This window comes from Capricornis sumatraensis, chromosome 14 (assembly GCF_032405125.1).
Source record: "Capricornis sumatraensis isolate serow.1 chromosome 14, serow.2, whole genome shotgun sequence".
Classification (NCBI taxonomy): domain Eukaryota; kingdom Metazoa; phylum Chordata; class Mammalia; order Artiodactyla; family Bovidae; genus Capricornis; species Capricornis sumatraensis.
In genome coordinates, this window is record NC_091082.1 from 77,978,888 (window position 1) to 77,993,771 (window position 14,884).

General features: G+C 40.1%; 1 protein-coding gene across 1 annotated transcript; it reads left to right on the top strand.

Moving 5' to 3' along the window:
• Window positions 1-4,883: 4,883 nt before the first annotated feature.
• On the top strand, window positions 4,884-7,301 carry SPATA45 (spermatogenesis associated 45). Its single transcript, XM_068985616.1, has 2 exons — window positions 4,884-5,157; window positions 7,282-7,301. Exons 1-2 carry the CDS (start codon window positions 4,884-4,886, stop codon window positions 7,299-7,301), a joined length of 294 nt encoding a protein of 97 aa, XP_068841717.1.
• Window positions 7,302-14,884: the final 7,583 nt, after the last annotated feature.

Here is a 14,884-nt window from a genome sequence, read left to right on the forward strand (position 1 = left end):
TTCATAGACATGTGACCTCTCTCTACCGTCACACAAGCGCCAGCCCCCATCCCTAAGAAGGGGCCCACTTGGTTTAATGCTCTTCTGCCACCATCTTAAAATTCTCAGTGATTTTTCAACAAGGGCCCTTGCCTTATCATTTTGCTCTGGCCACCACAAATTATGTAGCTGAACTTGCTACTGCTGCTGCTGCTGCTAAGTCACTTCAGTCTGATCACATAGCAAATAGATTAATAACTGAGGGGACAAAAATACTATTTATTTATCCAATTAAACAAAAATGTTTTTACAGTGACTAATAGATATTTTCAACTTACCATTGATTGAGTTTTGTTTATATTAAGTTCTTGATAATGTATTAGCTCATTTAATCCTTCTGGTTCTCTGTGATTTGGATATTATTTCCATTAAACATGTAAGGTAACTGAGGGCCAGAGAAGGTAACTTAACTGAGGCCACACAATTAGCATGGCTTGAGCAGGAGTCAAACCTTTTTGACTTCAGATTCCATGCTCTTACCATTAGACTCTTGCTGTGTCTAATTTTAGTTGGCTCCTGTGTTCACGTGCTCTGTAATCGGTTTTATTTTCCTATGCTGCTTTTAATAATTTTTCTTTGTATTTAATTTTTATTAGTTTGATTAATATGTGTCTTGGCGTGTTTCTCCTTGAGTTTATCTTATATGGGACTCTCTGTGCTTCCTGGACTTGATTGACTAGTTCCTAATGCACTGTGGTGACTTGAATGGGAAGGAATCCAAAAGGGAGAGGATAGATGTATATGTACGGCTGATTCATTTTGCTGTACAGTAGAAACTAACACACTGTAAAGAAACTGTACTCCAATAAAAATTAGTTTAAAAATAATAAAATAAAACACACATAGGGTGAGAATGCACAGTGATATCAAATAAATTAGTCTATTAGTAAAAAAGTTTGAATTCTGTGATCTTAGTGAATTTGTGACTAAGACATCTACATTTCATTTGCAGTAAATCTATATAATGGGCTTTTAACAAAATATAAATTAGCTCAGAAGTACATGAGACAATTACCTTGTTTTCTACTTCCTTTAGTCATGTCCCCACTTGTTTTTCATTTGAACATCTTGCAGAGAGGATGATAAACAGTAAAAGCAGTAAAGGAGACAGAATTCAAGGAGTTTAATTTCCAGCAAATTAGTATCTCTAGTAAAAGTAACTTGAAATTAATGACAAAAATGAGATACAGGAGGTATTTGTAGATTTATTTCATTCATATCTTCTTGTTTTTACTACTTTGGATAATTAGCAGGTGATCAAAATAGAGTTAGCAAGATTGAGGCCAGTTTAATTATTTAGCGTTAATTGAGTGCATAAAATATTTTATCTCCTTCAATTTAAACTTGCTAGATCCAATGTTGAAAAGGTATCTTCTCTCTTCCTTGTTCACTTCTGCAACTGACATCTTGCCTAAAGAACTGCTTACTTGAAAACCAAGGGATCATTTCTTGGTGGGTTGTATATCTTCTATATTTGTGAGCTAACATTACTGGATTTATACTTTTAGGAAAGTCAACTGCTTTTTATTGAGCTCCTACATTATACTGAGCTCCAACTCCATATTATTGTAAATAATATGATGCCTGAAATCAAGGATTTTCCCAGGGAGACAGGAAAGAGAAAGATAAAGCAGAAAGACTGTATATGCCAGAGATGGTGCAATACAATTGTCATTTAGTAAAAAAGCTTTTCTTCTCATATTCTTAAAACAGAGTTTATGTTCTTAAAAATTCCCAGAAATGAAGTGAATATAGGAGAGTTAGATCTCATCTGAGATATCAGATTAGAGAAAAATAGCTTTACTTATTTCTCTTAGTCCTCAAATTGTAGGACCTTCACCCTCAGCGGGGAGCCAGTACCAACCAAATTCACCTGAATCTAAACAATCTACTACTAAGCATAAGAATAAATGTTTGTTGTTGCATGCCTCTGAGTTTTGCATCATTATTGTGGCAATAACTTCCTGAGACAATTCTTTATGGTTGTTCAGAATATCTGAATCTTCCTCATGGCTCTGGACAGAGGGAGGCAAAAAAAATCAGGAATTTCATTCTCCATTAAAGCATTTGCTTTTATTCTGAGCAACTATTTTCTTCAAGTAACTTTTTTCTTGTAAGATTTATTTGTTAGCCCAGAGAACTCTGAAACTATACCTCTTATCCTTTTGTGTATTTAGGAATGGAAAACTGATGTCTTGTGGGTTTCCTAAAATAATATATGTTTGCAAGATTTTTGTCACTTGAAAGTGTTAAAGGGTAAACAATCTAAAAGTCTAACAATAAAGAGACTAATCAATTAATTGTTATAAATCCATATGATAGACTACTGTCATCAGAGAGTACCTTTTTTATTACGAATGACACGTAGTGATATGAAAAATTCTCACAATGTTAACGTTAAGTGAATAGAAATTATCTGGTTAATAATATACTTTTTATTCATTCAACAAGTATTTATTAACCACTTGCTTTACGCAATGTGCTCAGTGCTAATCCCAATTTTATTCCACAGCTTTATTGTGATATAATTGACATACAATAAACTGCATGTTTAAAGTGCAGACGGTCTCTAACTTACAATGATTTGGTGTGCAATTTTTCAACTTTATGATGGTGCAAAAGCAATATGTATTCAGTAGAAACCATATTTCAAATACTTCAGATTTTGAACTTTGATCTTTTCCCAGGCTAGTGACTTGTGGGACAATACTCCCAGCTCCCAGTCAGCCATGTGATCAAAAGTGAAAACGACTGATACAATTACAACCATTCAGTTTTTCACTTTCAGTAGAATGTTCAATTAGTGTTAGATGATTTTGCCCAACTGAAAGCCAATGTACATGTTCTTAGCACGTTAAAGTAGGTGAGGCTAAGCTATCATGTTTGGTAGGTTAGGTGTATTAATTGCATTTTCACCTTAAGACATTTTCAATAAACAATGGGTTTATCTGGTTGAAACCCCACCCTAAGTCAAGGATGATCTATATACAATTTGATTAGCTTTAGATATATGCAAAAACATGAAACCATCACCATAATCAAGATAACAAACATATTAATCACTACTAAAAGCTTACTCATACAGTGTATTACTTTACAATCCTGCTTGCTGCCATTGTTCTTAACCCCTCCTCATTTCCAGACAACCACTTCTCTGCTTTCGGTCACTATAGAGTAGTTCATATTTCATAAAATTTTGTATGAGTAGAATCATACAATGCCATTTTTTTGGTCTGACTTTTCTTCACTCAACCCAATTTTTCTGAAAGTCAGCCATGTTATTATGAGTATCAATAGTACTTTTTTTTTTCTCTTACTAACTGCATAGTATCCATTGTCTGGATATACCATGATTTATTTATCTGCTCAGTTGTCGATGGACAGTTGGGTTGGTAGGACTTTAGGGCTCACAATACTGATTTTCTAAAATGAAAAAGTTGATTTCAACATGAGTTGTATTCTATTTCTAAACTGTGGTTTGTGTGTTGTTTTTTTAATTTGGCTATGCCACATGGCTTGTGGGATCTTAGTTCCCCAACAAGAGACTGAAAGACCACTGCCCCCGGCTGTAAAAGCATGAAGTGCTAACCTCTGGATTGCCAGAAAATTCCCTAAATTGAGTTATTTTTGTATAAAGAATGATCATTCTTACTTTTTCTGCAATTAATATTCAGTTACTGCTACTGCTAAGTCACTTCAGTCGCGTCCAACTCTGTGCGACCCCACAGACAGCAGCCCACCAGGCTCTCCCGTCCCTGGGATTCTCCAGGCAAGAACACTGGAGTGGGTTGCCATTTCCTTCTCCAATGCATGAAAGTGAAAAGTGAAAGTGAAGTCGCTCAGTCGTGTCCGACCCTCAGCAACCCCATGGACTGCAGCCTACCAGGCTCCTCCGTCCATGGGATTTTCCAGGCTAGAGTACCGGAGTGGGGTGACATTGCCTTCTCCGAATATTCAGTTAACGCAAGCTGAAAAGACTAAACACCTCGAGTAGTATATTTACAAACTTAGTTAATACAAATCCTTAAAATATTTTCAATCTCCTTTGTAAATTTAGCATATCTGATTTTTAAGTGCTTCAAATCCCTGAAAAGACAAATTTACTGGCCTAACAAGCAAAATCTTCCTAAATAGTTAAAAACATATGTTTAAAATTTGTGTTTTCGTATGACCAGTTTGATGTCTTCTGTATTTGTTTTTTTTAATTTTTGGCTGTAGTGCTCAGCCTGAGGGATCTTAGTTCCCTGAGTAGGGATCCAGCGCAGCCTCGCCAGTGGAATCTGAGTTCTGACCACTAGACAGCCAGGGAACCCCTTGTACTTTTTATAATGAAATATCTTTGGATATTTATTAGCAAAGAAACATCAAAAATGTTAATTTAGCTGTGTCAGGATTACAAGTGATTTTAGCTTTTCGACCTTATACTTCGCTGTATTTTCTTCATTTCCTATAATAAGTTCATATTATCTTTATAACCAGAATAAGCAATGAAAGTTCCTAAAAGCAAAAATCAATGCATAGTATCACTTTAAAAACCAAAATATATTCTCTCACTGTATCCTCTTTCTCTGGTCTTTTCTTTCTCCTCAGGAAATATCAAGACCCTAGAAAGCAATGGTAAGAGATGCAGGGAGGCTGGGGGAGGGGCACAGTGGTGGTGGTATCTGCAGGAGAAGAAATACTTGACATGAGGTAATCACTTGATAAAGTAACTGGAGATGCTGGCAAATATCTGATTGTGAATACTGGATTTGAAGTCAAGCGAGCAATTGATAGTATTTTTTTTTTTTCTGCATTTGTTTGCAGGACAGCAAGAACCACTTGATGATTAGTTTGTCAGCATAATGGTATCTGTAAACAGAAACCGTGAAATAATTAAAAAACTTAAAATAGACAAACGTCTCCTGGAGGAGATAAACGAAAGGCGAGAATCCAACTGCCTGGTGGAAAGAAGCAATCAAGTCAGCTTATTGAGAGTTCAAAAGAGGCATTTCCATGGTGCCTACAAGTCCCTTACTCACGACCAGGTCAAAAAACCTGTTCCTGACAGTGACAGGAGCTCCTGGGTCAAACTGAGTCTCTTCATTCACAAGGAGAAAAGGCACTTTCCACCAAAAAGTAAGATGCTGCGGTAGGATTCCTACCCAGTTGACAGGAGGGATCTATAAGTAAACTTAGGAGTTATTTCTAGGAATGAAAGAGGTTCATACATATTGCTCTGGGATAGTTACAAGGCAATCTGTTTGACGTTAAATGTGCATCAGTAAACTAGGCTAGTCGATGTAAATTAGGCTAGTAAGATCTACTATAGACCAGAGATCTCGTTTCCTCATGTTTACAGGATTTGAGGGATCGTCTCCACACTGGCTCATTCAATAGGCTCTAGTTTGGGTCCTGGAATATTCATTCTCAGGCAGGCAGAGGTGATACTGAGCCTGATGGCCTAAGAACCATATTTTGAGAAGGATCCAGAGGCCTCCTTGTCCATCAATTTCTGTTACGTCTGCAAAAATGTTATATGCAAAATTGAGATACAGTGGAAATGATTTTGATGACAAATATCAAACAAAAAGACCTGCGACACAACAATAAAATGTGGAGGAAGTTTGGGGTGAGGTGGCATGTGGTGTTGGTGGTATTATTTTGCAGGAGGGAGGAAGAAGAACTGCTGGTAAATATTTTAATTGTTAAATACTTGTTTGTAAGTCAAAACAAGTAACTGATGGTATTTTTCCATTTATTCCGAAAAAAATAAAAAGAGTATAATTTATGTTAAACATAACCAACAAATGATTAAGTTAGGTCACAAACAAAATAATTGCCATATTGGAAATGTAACTTCTTTGATGACAAGGCTGTGACTATACACCTGACCCACCACGTTCATAAGCAGGGCAGAGAGGGTGATACAGTGTGGCCTGGAAACCTGAGATTCTCCATTGTGTTTTAAAGTTGATCTGTTACAGTCATATGTTAACTTTACTCAAAAAATAACTCTTTTACAAGGAGGAAGTATTCCGCTTCCCTGGTAGCTCGGTTGGTAAAGAATCTGCCAGCAACGCAGGAGACCAGGGTTCTATTCCCAGGTCGGGAATATCCCCTGGAGAAGGAAATGGCAACCCATTCTAGTATTCTTGCCAGGAAAATCCCATGGACACTTTGAGAGCTACAGTCCATGGCATCTCAAGAGTCAGACACGACTTAGTGACTGAACCACCACAATTCTAAGAAAACCCACACAATCTCAACCACAAAAAAGAATGAAATGACACCATTTGCAGCAACATGGGTGGACATAGAGATTATTGTACTCAGTGAAGTAAGTCAGAAAGAGAAAGACAAATACCATATGACATCACTTATATGTGGAATCTAAAGTAAGACTCAAATGAACCGAAACAGACTCACAGGTATTTTGAAGCTCTCTCTTTAATTTTCCATTTGGAGATATATCAGTCAAAAGAAGTGAAGTGAAGTCAAGTCGCTCAGTTGTGTCCGACTCTCTGCGACCCATGGACTGTAGCCCACAAGGCTCCTCTGTCCATGGGATTCTCTAGGCAAGAATACTGGAGTGGGTTGCCATTTCCTTCTCCAGGGGATCTTCCCAACCCAGGGATCAAACCCAGGTCTCCCACTTTGCAGGCAGATGGGAGCCACCAAGAGGGAGAATCTTACTTAACCATGCCTTAAAAATGGAAGACTTGGTGTCTTACTCAGTTTCGGCTGCTATAACAAATTACTATAGACTGAGTGGCTTAAGCAACTAACTTTATTTCTCACAGTTCTGGAGGCTGGAGGTCTGAGATCAGGGTGCCAGCATGATTGGGTTCTTGGAGTTCCCTCTTCCTAGTTTTCAGAGAGCTGTTTCTTGCTGTATTGTTACACAATAGAAACAGCTGGCTAGTTTTGGGGGGGCCCTTCCAGTAAGGGCACAAATCCCTTTCATGAGGACTCCACTCTCATGACTTAACTACCTCCCAAAGGCCCCACCTCCAAAGACCATCCCATCAGGATTAGGGTTTCAGCATAAGAATTTGGAGGAGCACAAACATTCAGCCCGTTGCACTTGGGTTCAAGTTCTGCTTCTGCCACTGAGTAGTCTCATGCCTTCAGTCATTTAGTGTCTCTAAACCTTATTCCTGGTATCTATGAAGCAGTACTTCTCTCTGCCTTCAGGGTTATTCTGGAACTATGAAATGTATTATAAGATATGTAATAGATACTTATTCTTTTATTTTTCAGATAATGCCATATTTGGATAGAGTCCATCTACAAAGGCACATAGAAACACAATCTCTTTGATCCTTCTTCAATATCTAAATTATTTACAAACTAATTATAAGAGAAGCCAAAGAAAACTATTGATTAGATCATCAAGAAACCATTGAGCCACACAAAACGTATTACATCTTCACTGCCTCCCATCATTTAGACTTAAACGTTTTGAAGAGAGGATTTGAGTTATTAAAGATACTTTCAGAGATGGATGACCTAAACGTTCACTTCATAGCGATCTCTTAACTAATTTAAAATTTTCAAATAATTTATATTGTTTCCTTTTTTTAGAGTTACCGGTGTTTTACTTTTATTAATTCTTTTAAAAAAAAAAGGTGTGTGTGTTTTTTTTTTTAATTTAGAAGGAAATGGCAACCCACTCCAGTATTCTTGTCTGGGAAATCCCCTGGACAGAGGAGAGCTTGGCAGGTTACAGTTCACGGGACTGAGAATATGTCAGACACGACTTAGTTACTAAACAACAAACAACATAGTTGATTTATAATATATAAGTTTCAGATGTACAGCACAGCAACTCAAACATGTATGTATAAAATATACATATATGTAAATATATATATAATATATATATATATATGTACACTTTTCTTGGATTCTTTTCCCTTACAGGTTATTGCATAATATTGAGTATAGTTCACTGTGTTATACAGAAGGTCCTTGTTGGTTATCTATTTATATTTATACATAGTATAAACAGTAGTGTGTATATGTTAATCCCAGCCCCTAATTTATCCTTCTTCCCACACCCAGAGTTTATATTATTTTTGTAAATCAGTGGAATGTGTTGACCAACCACACCAATCGAGTTGAAGGCTAAAGTTTCCCGAAGTTTACATTTGCTTCTATTGATTACTTATATCACCTTACTCTGTTAGAGCAATGATTTTGACAATTTGAATAAGTACATACTTGAGGGGGTACTAGAAGATTCGATATATGCAGAATACATCATGAGAAACGCTGGGCTGGAAGAAGCACAAGCTGGGATCAAGATTGCCGGGAGAAATATCAACAACCTCAGATATGCAGATGACACCACCCTTATGGCAGAAAGTGAAGAGGAACTTCACATCAGAAAGCCTCTTGATGAAAGTGAAAAAGGAGAGTGAAAAAGTTGGCTTAAAGTTCGACATTCAGACAACGAAGATCATGGCAACTGGTCCCATCACTTCATGGCAAATAGATGGGGAAACAGTATCAGACTTTATTTTTCTGGGCTCCAAAATCACTGCAGATGGTGATTGCAGCCATGAAATTAAAAGACACTTATTCCTTGGAAGGAAATCTATGACCAACCTAGATAGCATATTGAAAAGCAGAGACATTACTTTGTCAACAAAGGTGCGTCTAGTCAAGGCTATGGTTTTTCCAGCGGTCATGTATGGATGTGAGAGTTGGACTGTGAAGAAGGCTGAGCGCCAAAGAATTGATGCTTTTGAACTGTGGTGTTGGAGAAGACTCTTGAGAGTCCCTTGGACTGCAAGGAGATCCAACCAGTCCATGGATTCTAAAGGAGATCAGTCCTGGGTGTTCTTTGGAAGGAATGATGCTAAAGCTGAAACTCCAGTACTTTGGCCACCTCGTGCGAAGAGCTGACTCATTGGAAAAGACTCTGATGCTGGGAGGGATTGGGGGCAGGAGAAGAAGGGGATGACAGAGGATGAGATGGCTGGGTGGCACCACTGACTCGATGGAGGTGAGTTTGAATGAACTCCGGGAGTCGGTGATGGACAGGGAGGCCTGGCGTGCTGCGATTCATGGGGTTGCAAAGAGTCAGACACAACTGAACGACTGAACTGAACTGAACTGAACTGATAAAGGCTTTTGTTGTATATCATTGCTGTTGTTCAGTTTCTGCTAAGTCATGTCTGACTCTTCAACCCCATGGACTGCAGCACTGTATGCTTCCCTGTCCTTTACTGTCTCCTGGGGTTTGCTCAGATTCATGTCCATTGAGTTGGTGATGTTATCCAATGATCTCAGTCACTGTCAGCCCCTTCTCCTCCTGCCCTCAATCTTTCCCATCATCAGGATCTTTTCCAGTGAATAAACCCTTCTCACCAGGTGGTCAAAGTATTAGAGCTTCAGCTTTAGCATCAGTCCTTCCAATGAATATTCACGGTTGACTTCCTTTAGGTTTGACTCCAAGGGGACTCTCAAGTCTTCTCCAGCACCACGGTTCAAAAGCATCAATTTTTTGGCACGCAGCCTTCTTTATGGTCCAACTCTTACATCTGTACATGACTCCTGGAAAACCATAGCTTGGCCTCTACAGATTTTTGTCAGCAAAGTGATGCCTCTGCTTTTTAATATGCTGCCTAGGTTTATCATAGCTTTCACCCCAAGGAACAAGTGTCTCTTAATTTCATGGCTGCAAGTCACTATCTGCAGTGATTTTGGAGCCCAAGAAAATAAAATTTGTCACTGCTATCACTTTTTCCCCTTCTATTTTTCCATGAAGTGAGGGGACCAGATGCCATGATCTTAGTTTTTTGAATGTTGAGACTTAAGCCAGCTTTTTCATTCTCTTCTTTTGCCCTCATCAAGAGGCTCTTTAGTTTCTTTTCACTGTCTGCCATTAAAGTGGTATATATCTGAGGCTCTTGATATTTCTCCCAGCAATCTTCATTTCATTTTTTGATTCATCCAACCTAGCATTTTGCATGATGCATGATGAATAGGTTAAATAAGGAGGGCAACAATATACAGCCTTGTGGTACTCCTTTCCCAATTTTGAACAAGTCAGTTGTTCCTTGTCTGGATTTAACTGCATACAGGTTTCTCAGGAGACAGATGGTCTGTGTATCATTGCCCATCCCAAGTGGGCATTGCTTGAATCATCTCATGGTCAAATCCTATTTGGCTAGGGTCGCCTATCTTTCACTGATGCTTGGATAGCAGACTAATTTTCAAATTTTATCCTGGCTTATGTTCCTTATAATAGTTTAAGTTGATTGCTATTCGATTTCTATTAAGAGCCTTTTATATGGCAAGCTGAGCACTGCCTGGCCTGGAACACAGCTGTTTCTTGGCATTTGTCTTTATATTAGTGAAATATTCACTTTTTATTTGGCTGCCCTTTGCCTCCATAGGGAGCTCAGATTCATTAGCCAAAGGATTTTAATGTTGAAGGGAGATGAACCAGGCAACTGGCCTACAGCCCTACCGCGCACAAGGGCAGAGTATGAATAAGATCCATCAGATTTGAGGGGATGTGAAAAAAAATAAACAGACCCAAACCTAAGCTTTTGCTTTTCAAGAAGGCAAATACCTAGTGTCAGGAGCTGTGAAGGGTTAGCCTGCCACAGCTTCATGGGCATTGACAGAAGATATAAGACTCCTAGTTCCGAGGCAAAGGACTTGTTATTTGGAGCCCAGCAAGTAGCACAAACCTCACATACCTGTTGATTCCTCTTGCCCTCCCCTCCGTCTTCCCTTTCCTAAAATCCACAGGACAATATGGAGCTGTTCAGATAGATGACACGCACACAGAGGATCTGCCTCACAGCTAAAGACCACTAAGTTCAAGAGAGCCAGTCTTTGCCTGGTGGAAGACATTCTCTTTATTATACTGGACAGGAAATAAACCCTCCCTTTGATTCAGTGGGGACATGATCTCTGTCTACCAAGACCCGTGGTAATACAAACACCCTTGAAGAGGTAGCCTGGAACAAAAGCTTTTGGTGCCTCTGCATAAAACTGCAGAAATGTGAGACCTGTGTATGGGGAGTGATCTCCCAACACCTGGCAGCCCAAGTAAAGGCTAGAAATACAGCGCCAATCTATTTTCAGCTGGAGCCTGGTGGGCTGCAGTCCATGGGGTCGCTGAGAGTTGGACTCGACTGAGTGACTTCACTTTCACTTTTCACTTTCATGCATTGGAGAAGGAAATGGCAACCCACTCCAGTGTTCTTGCCTGGAGAATCCCAGGGACGGGGGAGCCTGGTGGGCTGCTGTCTGTGGGGTCGCACAGAGTTGGACACAGCTGAAGTGACTTAGCAGTAACAGCAGCAAGATTTTTCCAGTAGTCACATATGGATGTGAGAGTTGGACCATAAAGAAAACGGAGCACTGAAGAATTGATGCTTTTGAACTGTGGTCTTGGAGAAGACTCTTGAGAATCCCTTGGACTGCAAGGAGATCAAACCAGTAAATCCTAAATGAAATCAGTCCTGAATATTCATCGGAAGGACCAATGCTGAATCTGAAACTCCAATACTTTGGCCTTCCAATGTGAAGAACTGACTCCTTGGAAAAGACCCTGATGCTGGGAAAGATTGAAGGCAGATGACAGAAGATGAGATGATTGGATGGCATCACCGACTCTATGGACATTAGTCTGAGCAAACTCCAGGAGATGGTGATGGACAAGGAAGCCCGGCATGCTGAAGCCCATTGGGTCGCAAAGAGTCGACCGAGCAACTGAACTGAACTGAAGATGAATCAAAGGAGAAAAGCAAGTATTAAGTAAGTGTCTGGTTGTGTACAATATACTTAACTTTTCTAACCGCGTTTCAGTCCCCACTGCCTCCTCCCCAACTGCTTGTGGTTTTCTGCCGTATTCTGTCACCACCCCCCTTCCACACATTCTGTTCACTTGGCCAGCTTTAACATTACAGTAGTCCCCCAACCCCAACCCACAGTTTCACTGTCCATAGTTTCAGTTACTTGTGGTCAACCATAGCCTGAAAATATTAAACAGAAAATTCCAGAAATAAGCAATTAATGATACATTTAGAATTTTTCACTGTTCTGAATAGCATGGTGAAATCTCACGCTGTCTTGCTCCATCCTGCCTGGACATGAACCATCCATCCCTTTGTCCAGCGTATGCTGCCCAGTAGTCTCTTGGCAGCTGACTGAACTAACAGACCAACTATCTCAGTATCGCAGTGCTTATGTTTAAGTAACCTTTTGCAATAACAGCCCCAGAGCACAAGAAGTGCTTCTGTTAAGTGACAAGGTAAAAGTTCTAGACTTAATAAGGAAAAGAAAAGAATCCTTTGCTGGGGTTGCTAAGATCTACAGTAATCTTCTACCTGTGAAATTGTGAAAAAGGAAAAAAAAAAATTGTTTTCCCTTTGCTGTCATACCTTGAACTGTGGAAATTACAGCCACAGTGTGTGATAAGTTGAAAAAGTATTAAATTTGTATAATAAGACACTTTGAGAGAGTCCATATTCACGTAACTTTTATTACAGTATACTGTTATAATTGTTCTATTTTATTATTAGCTATTGTTAATCTCTTACTGTGCCTAATTTATAAATTAAACTTTATCATAGATATGTATGTGTCAAGGAGGAAGAAAATTTACTCTGCCCTTCTAGGCTTTTCTGGATGGCCTAAGAACTGACATGAGACAGATTAACAGGAGAAAATCAAATAGTTTAATGGCGTGTAGACATGAGAGAGACCCAGGAAACTTCAGTAGCTTTCCAGAATGGCTGAAACCCTTACCTTAAATACCATCTTCAGCTAAAGATTAAAGAGGATATTGGGGGTAGTGGTTTGGGACTTCAACTGGGAGGAAGGCAATTCACATGAAGATGAGAAAAAGTCCTCTATCTAAATTCTTTTAGGCAGGTAGGACAAATGGTCTTCTTGAGTCCTCTGGAAATTGTTTTCAGTTTGAATTAACCCATGTGTTGCAGGAAGGGGGACCCCTTTCAGGGCTGGAAAAGGGGCTCTTGTCTAATACTCAGAAATGAATTGTCCAAGGAGACACATGTGCTGGCAAAGCAAGAGACATTATTGGGAAGGGTCACCCAGGCGGAGAGCAGGAAGGTGAGGGAACCCAGGAGAACTGCTCTGCCACGTGGCTCGCAGTCCCAGGTTTTATGGTGACAGAATTAGTTTCCGGGTTGTCTCTGGCCAATCCTTCTGATTCAGGGTGCTTCCTTATGGCGCATGCATTGCTCGACCAAGATGGATGCCAGTGAGGAGGATTCTCGGAGGTGGAAGGACACATGGCATCTCCTTTTGATCTCTCCCAAACTCTTTTGATTGATGGTGGCTTGTAGTTCCATATTCCTTCCTAGGGCCTCCTGTTGTAAAATCACTCACACAAATGGTTATATGGTGCCTGGCCAAGGTGGGCAGTTTCAGTTAGTGTGTGTCCCCTGATTCGTGTGCCAAAGAGACATTTTGGGGTGGCAAATTTTGCTCCCCTGATATGTATAAGGAAGATTGTATATATAAGGTTCTATGCTAGCCTCAGTTTCAGTATCCAGTGGGGTGTCGTAAACTGTCCCTGTAGATAAGGGGAAACTACTGTAGGTTAAATACTACCTCCTTCAGGGACTTCCCTGGTGGTCCAGTGACTAAGACTCTGCACTTCCTCTGTAGAGGGCTTTGATCCTTGGTCAAGGAACTAAGTTCTCGCATGCCGTGCAGCCAATCAATAAATACCATCTTCTTCTGGAAGCTTTCCCTTCCTCACCCTCTTTCCTTTGTTAATGAAAAGATGTTTCCCGCCATAACAATAAACAAAGAATGTTGCAGCCATCAACTTGTCACATTACAGCTGCCCTTCAGTCAACCCTGAGGGAAAACCAGACAAAGACGCTAGGATAGAAGAAAATTACAGGCCAATAGAGATCACTTTCATGCATTGGAGAAGGAAATGGCAACCCACTCCAGTGTTCTTGCCTGGAGAATCCCAGGGACGGGGGAGCCCGGTGGGCTGCCATCTATGGGGTCCCACAGAGTCGGACACAACTGAAGCAACTTAGCAGCAGCAGCAGCAGAGATGTAAAACTCCTAAACAAAATACTAGCAAACGGAGTCCAGCAATAAGGACCACACACCATGATAAAGTTGGATTAATTCCAGGGTCACAAGAATGTTATAACATGAAAAGCAATCACTGTGACACACCACATCAAGAAAAAAAAACCACATGAAAAGACAAATTCCACATGATTTCCTTGAACTTAGTTTCCAAAAAAGGTACTTTAGTTCCTTCTGTTGAAAAACACTGGGGCAATTTTACTCATTGAGTAAAAACCAAAATTCATTCGGCTGAGTGATTTGGTAAGAGACTGGCCTGTCACTCTTCCTTGAATTGGCTACTTTAATAAAGTGTGTCAGAATGAAAGTGAAAATATCACATGAGTGCTTTCAGCTCCAAAGAAGAAGGACACATCTCCTTGCAGCTAGTAACGGCTTCCTCAGGCAAGTGAGAGACTTAAACACTGGTGCAGGTAAGTCCTCATATGCTATGTAATGAGCCCATAGGAAGCTTCCTCATTTAAGTTAAAAAAGGCGGGAATTCCCTGGTCATCCACTGGTTAGGACTCGGCCCTCTTAGTGCCAAAGGCCTGGGTTCAATCCCCCGTCAGAGAACTAAGATACCACAAGCCAAGCAGTGTGTGGGGGTGGGGGTGGAGGGGGGAAGGGGAATGAGGAAACTTCCTCATCCAGGGACTACATATGAGAGCTGGCCACTCGGTGATCCAAGCAACCACAGTGGTTTTAGACTGCCAGAGGGAGGAACTGAGAAGCCAGAGGGTGGAGTTGACTCTAGAGTGACACCTAGAGAAGTTAA

Bases quoted from the DNA above. Each gene is read 5' to 3' on its own strand.
- SPATA45 (XM_068985616.1), top strand. From the start codon at position 4,884: ATGGTATCTGTAAACAGAAACCGTGAAATAATTAAAAAACTTAAAATA. The intron at 5,158-7,281 runs GTAAGATGCTGC...TTTATTTTTCAG, and splicing joins AAGGCACTTTCCACCAAAAA to ATAATGCCATATTTGGATAG.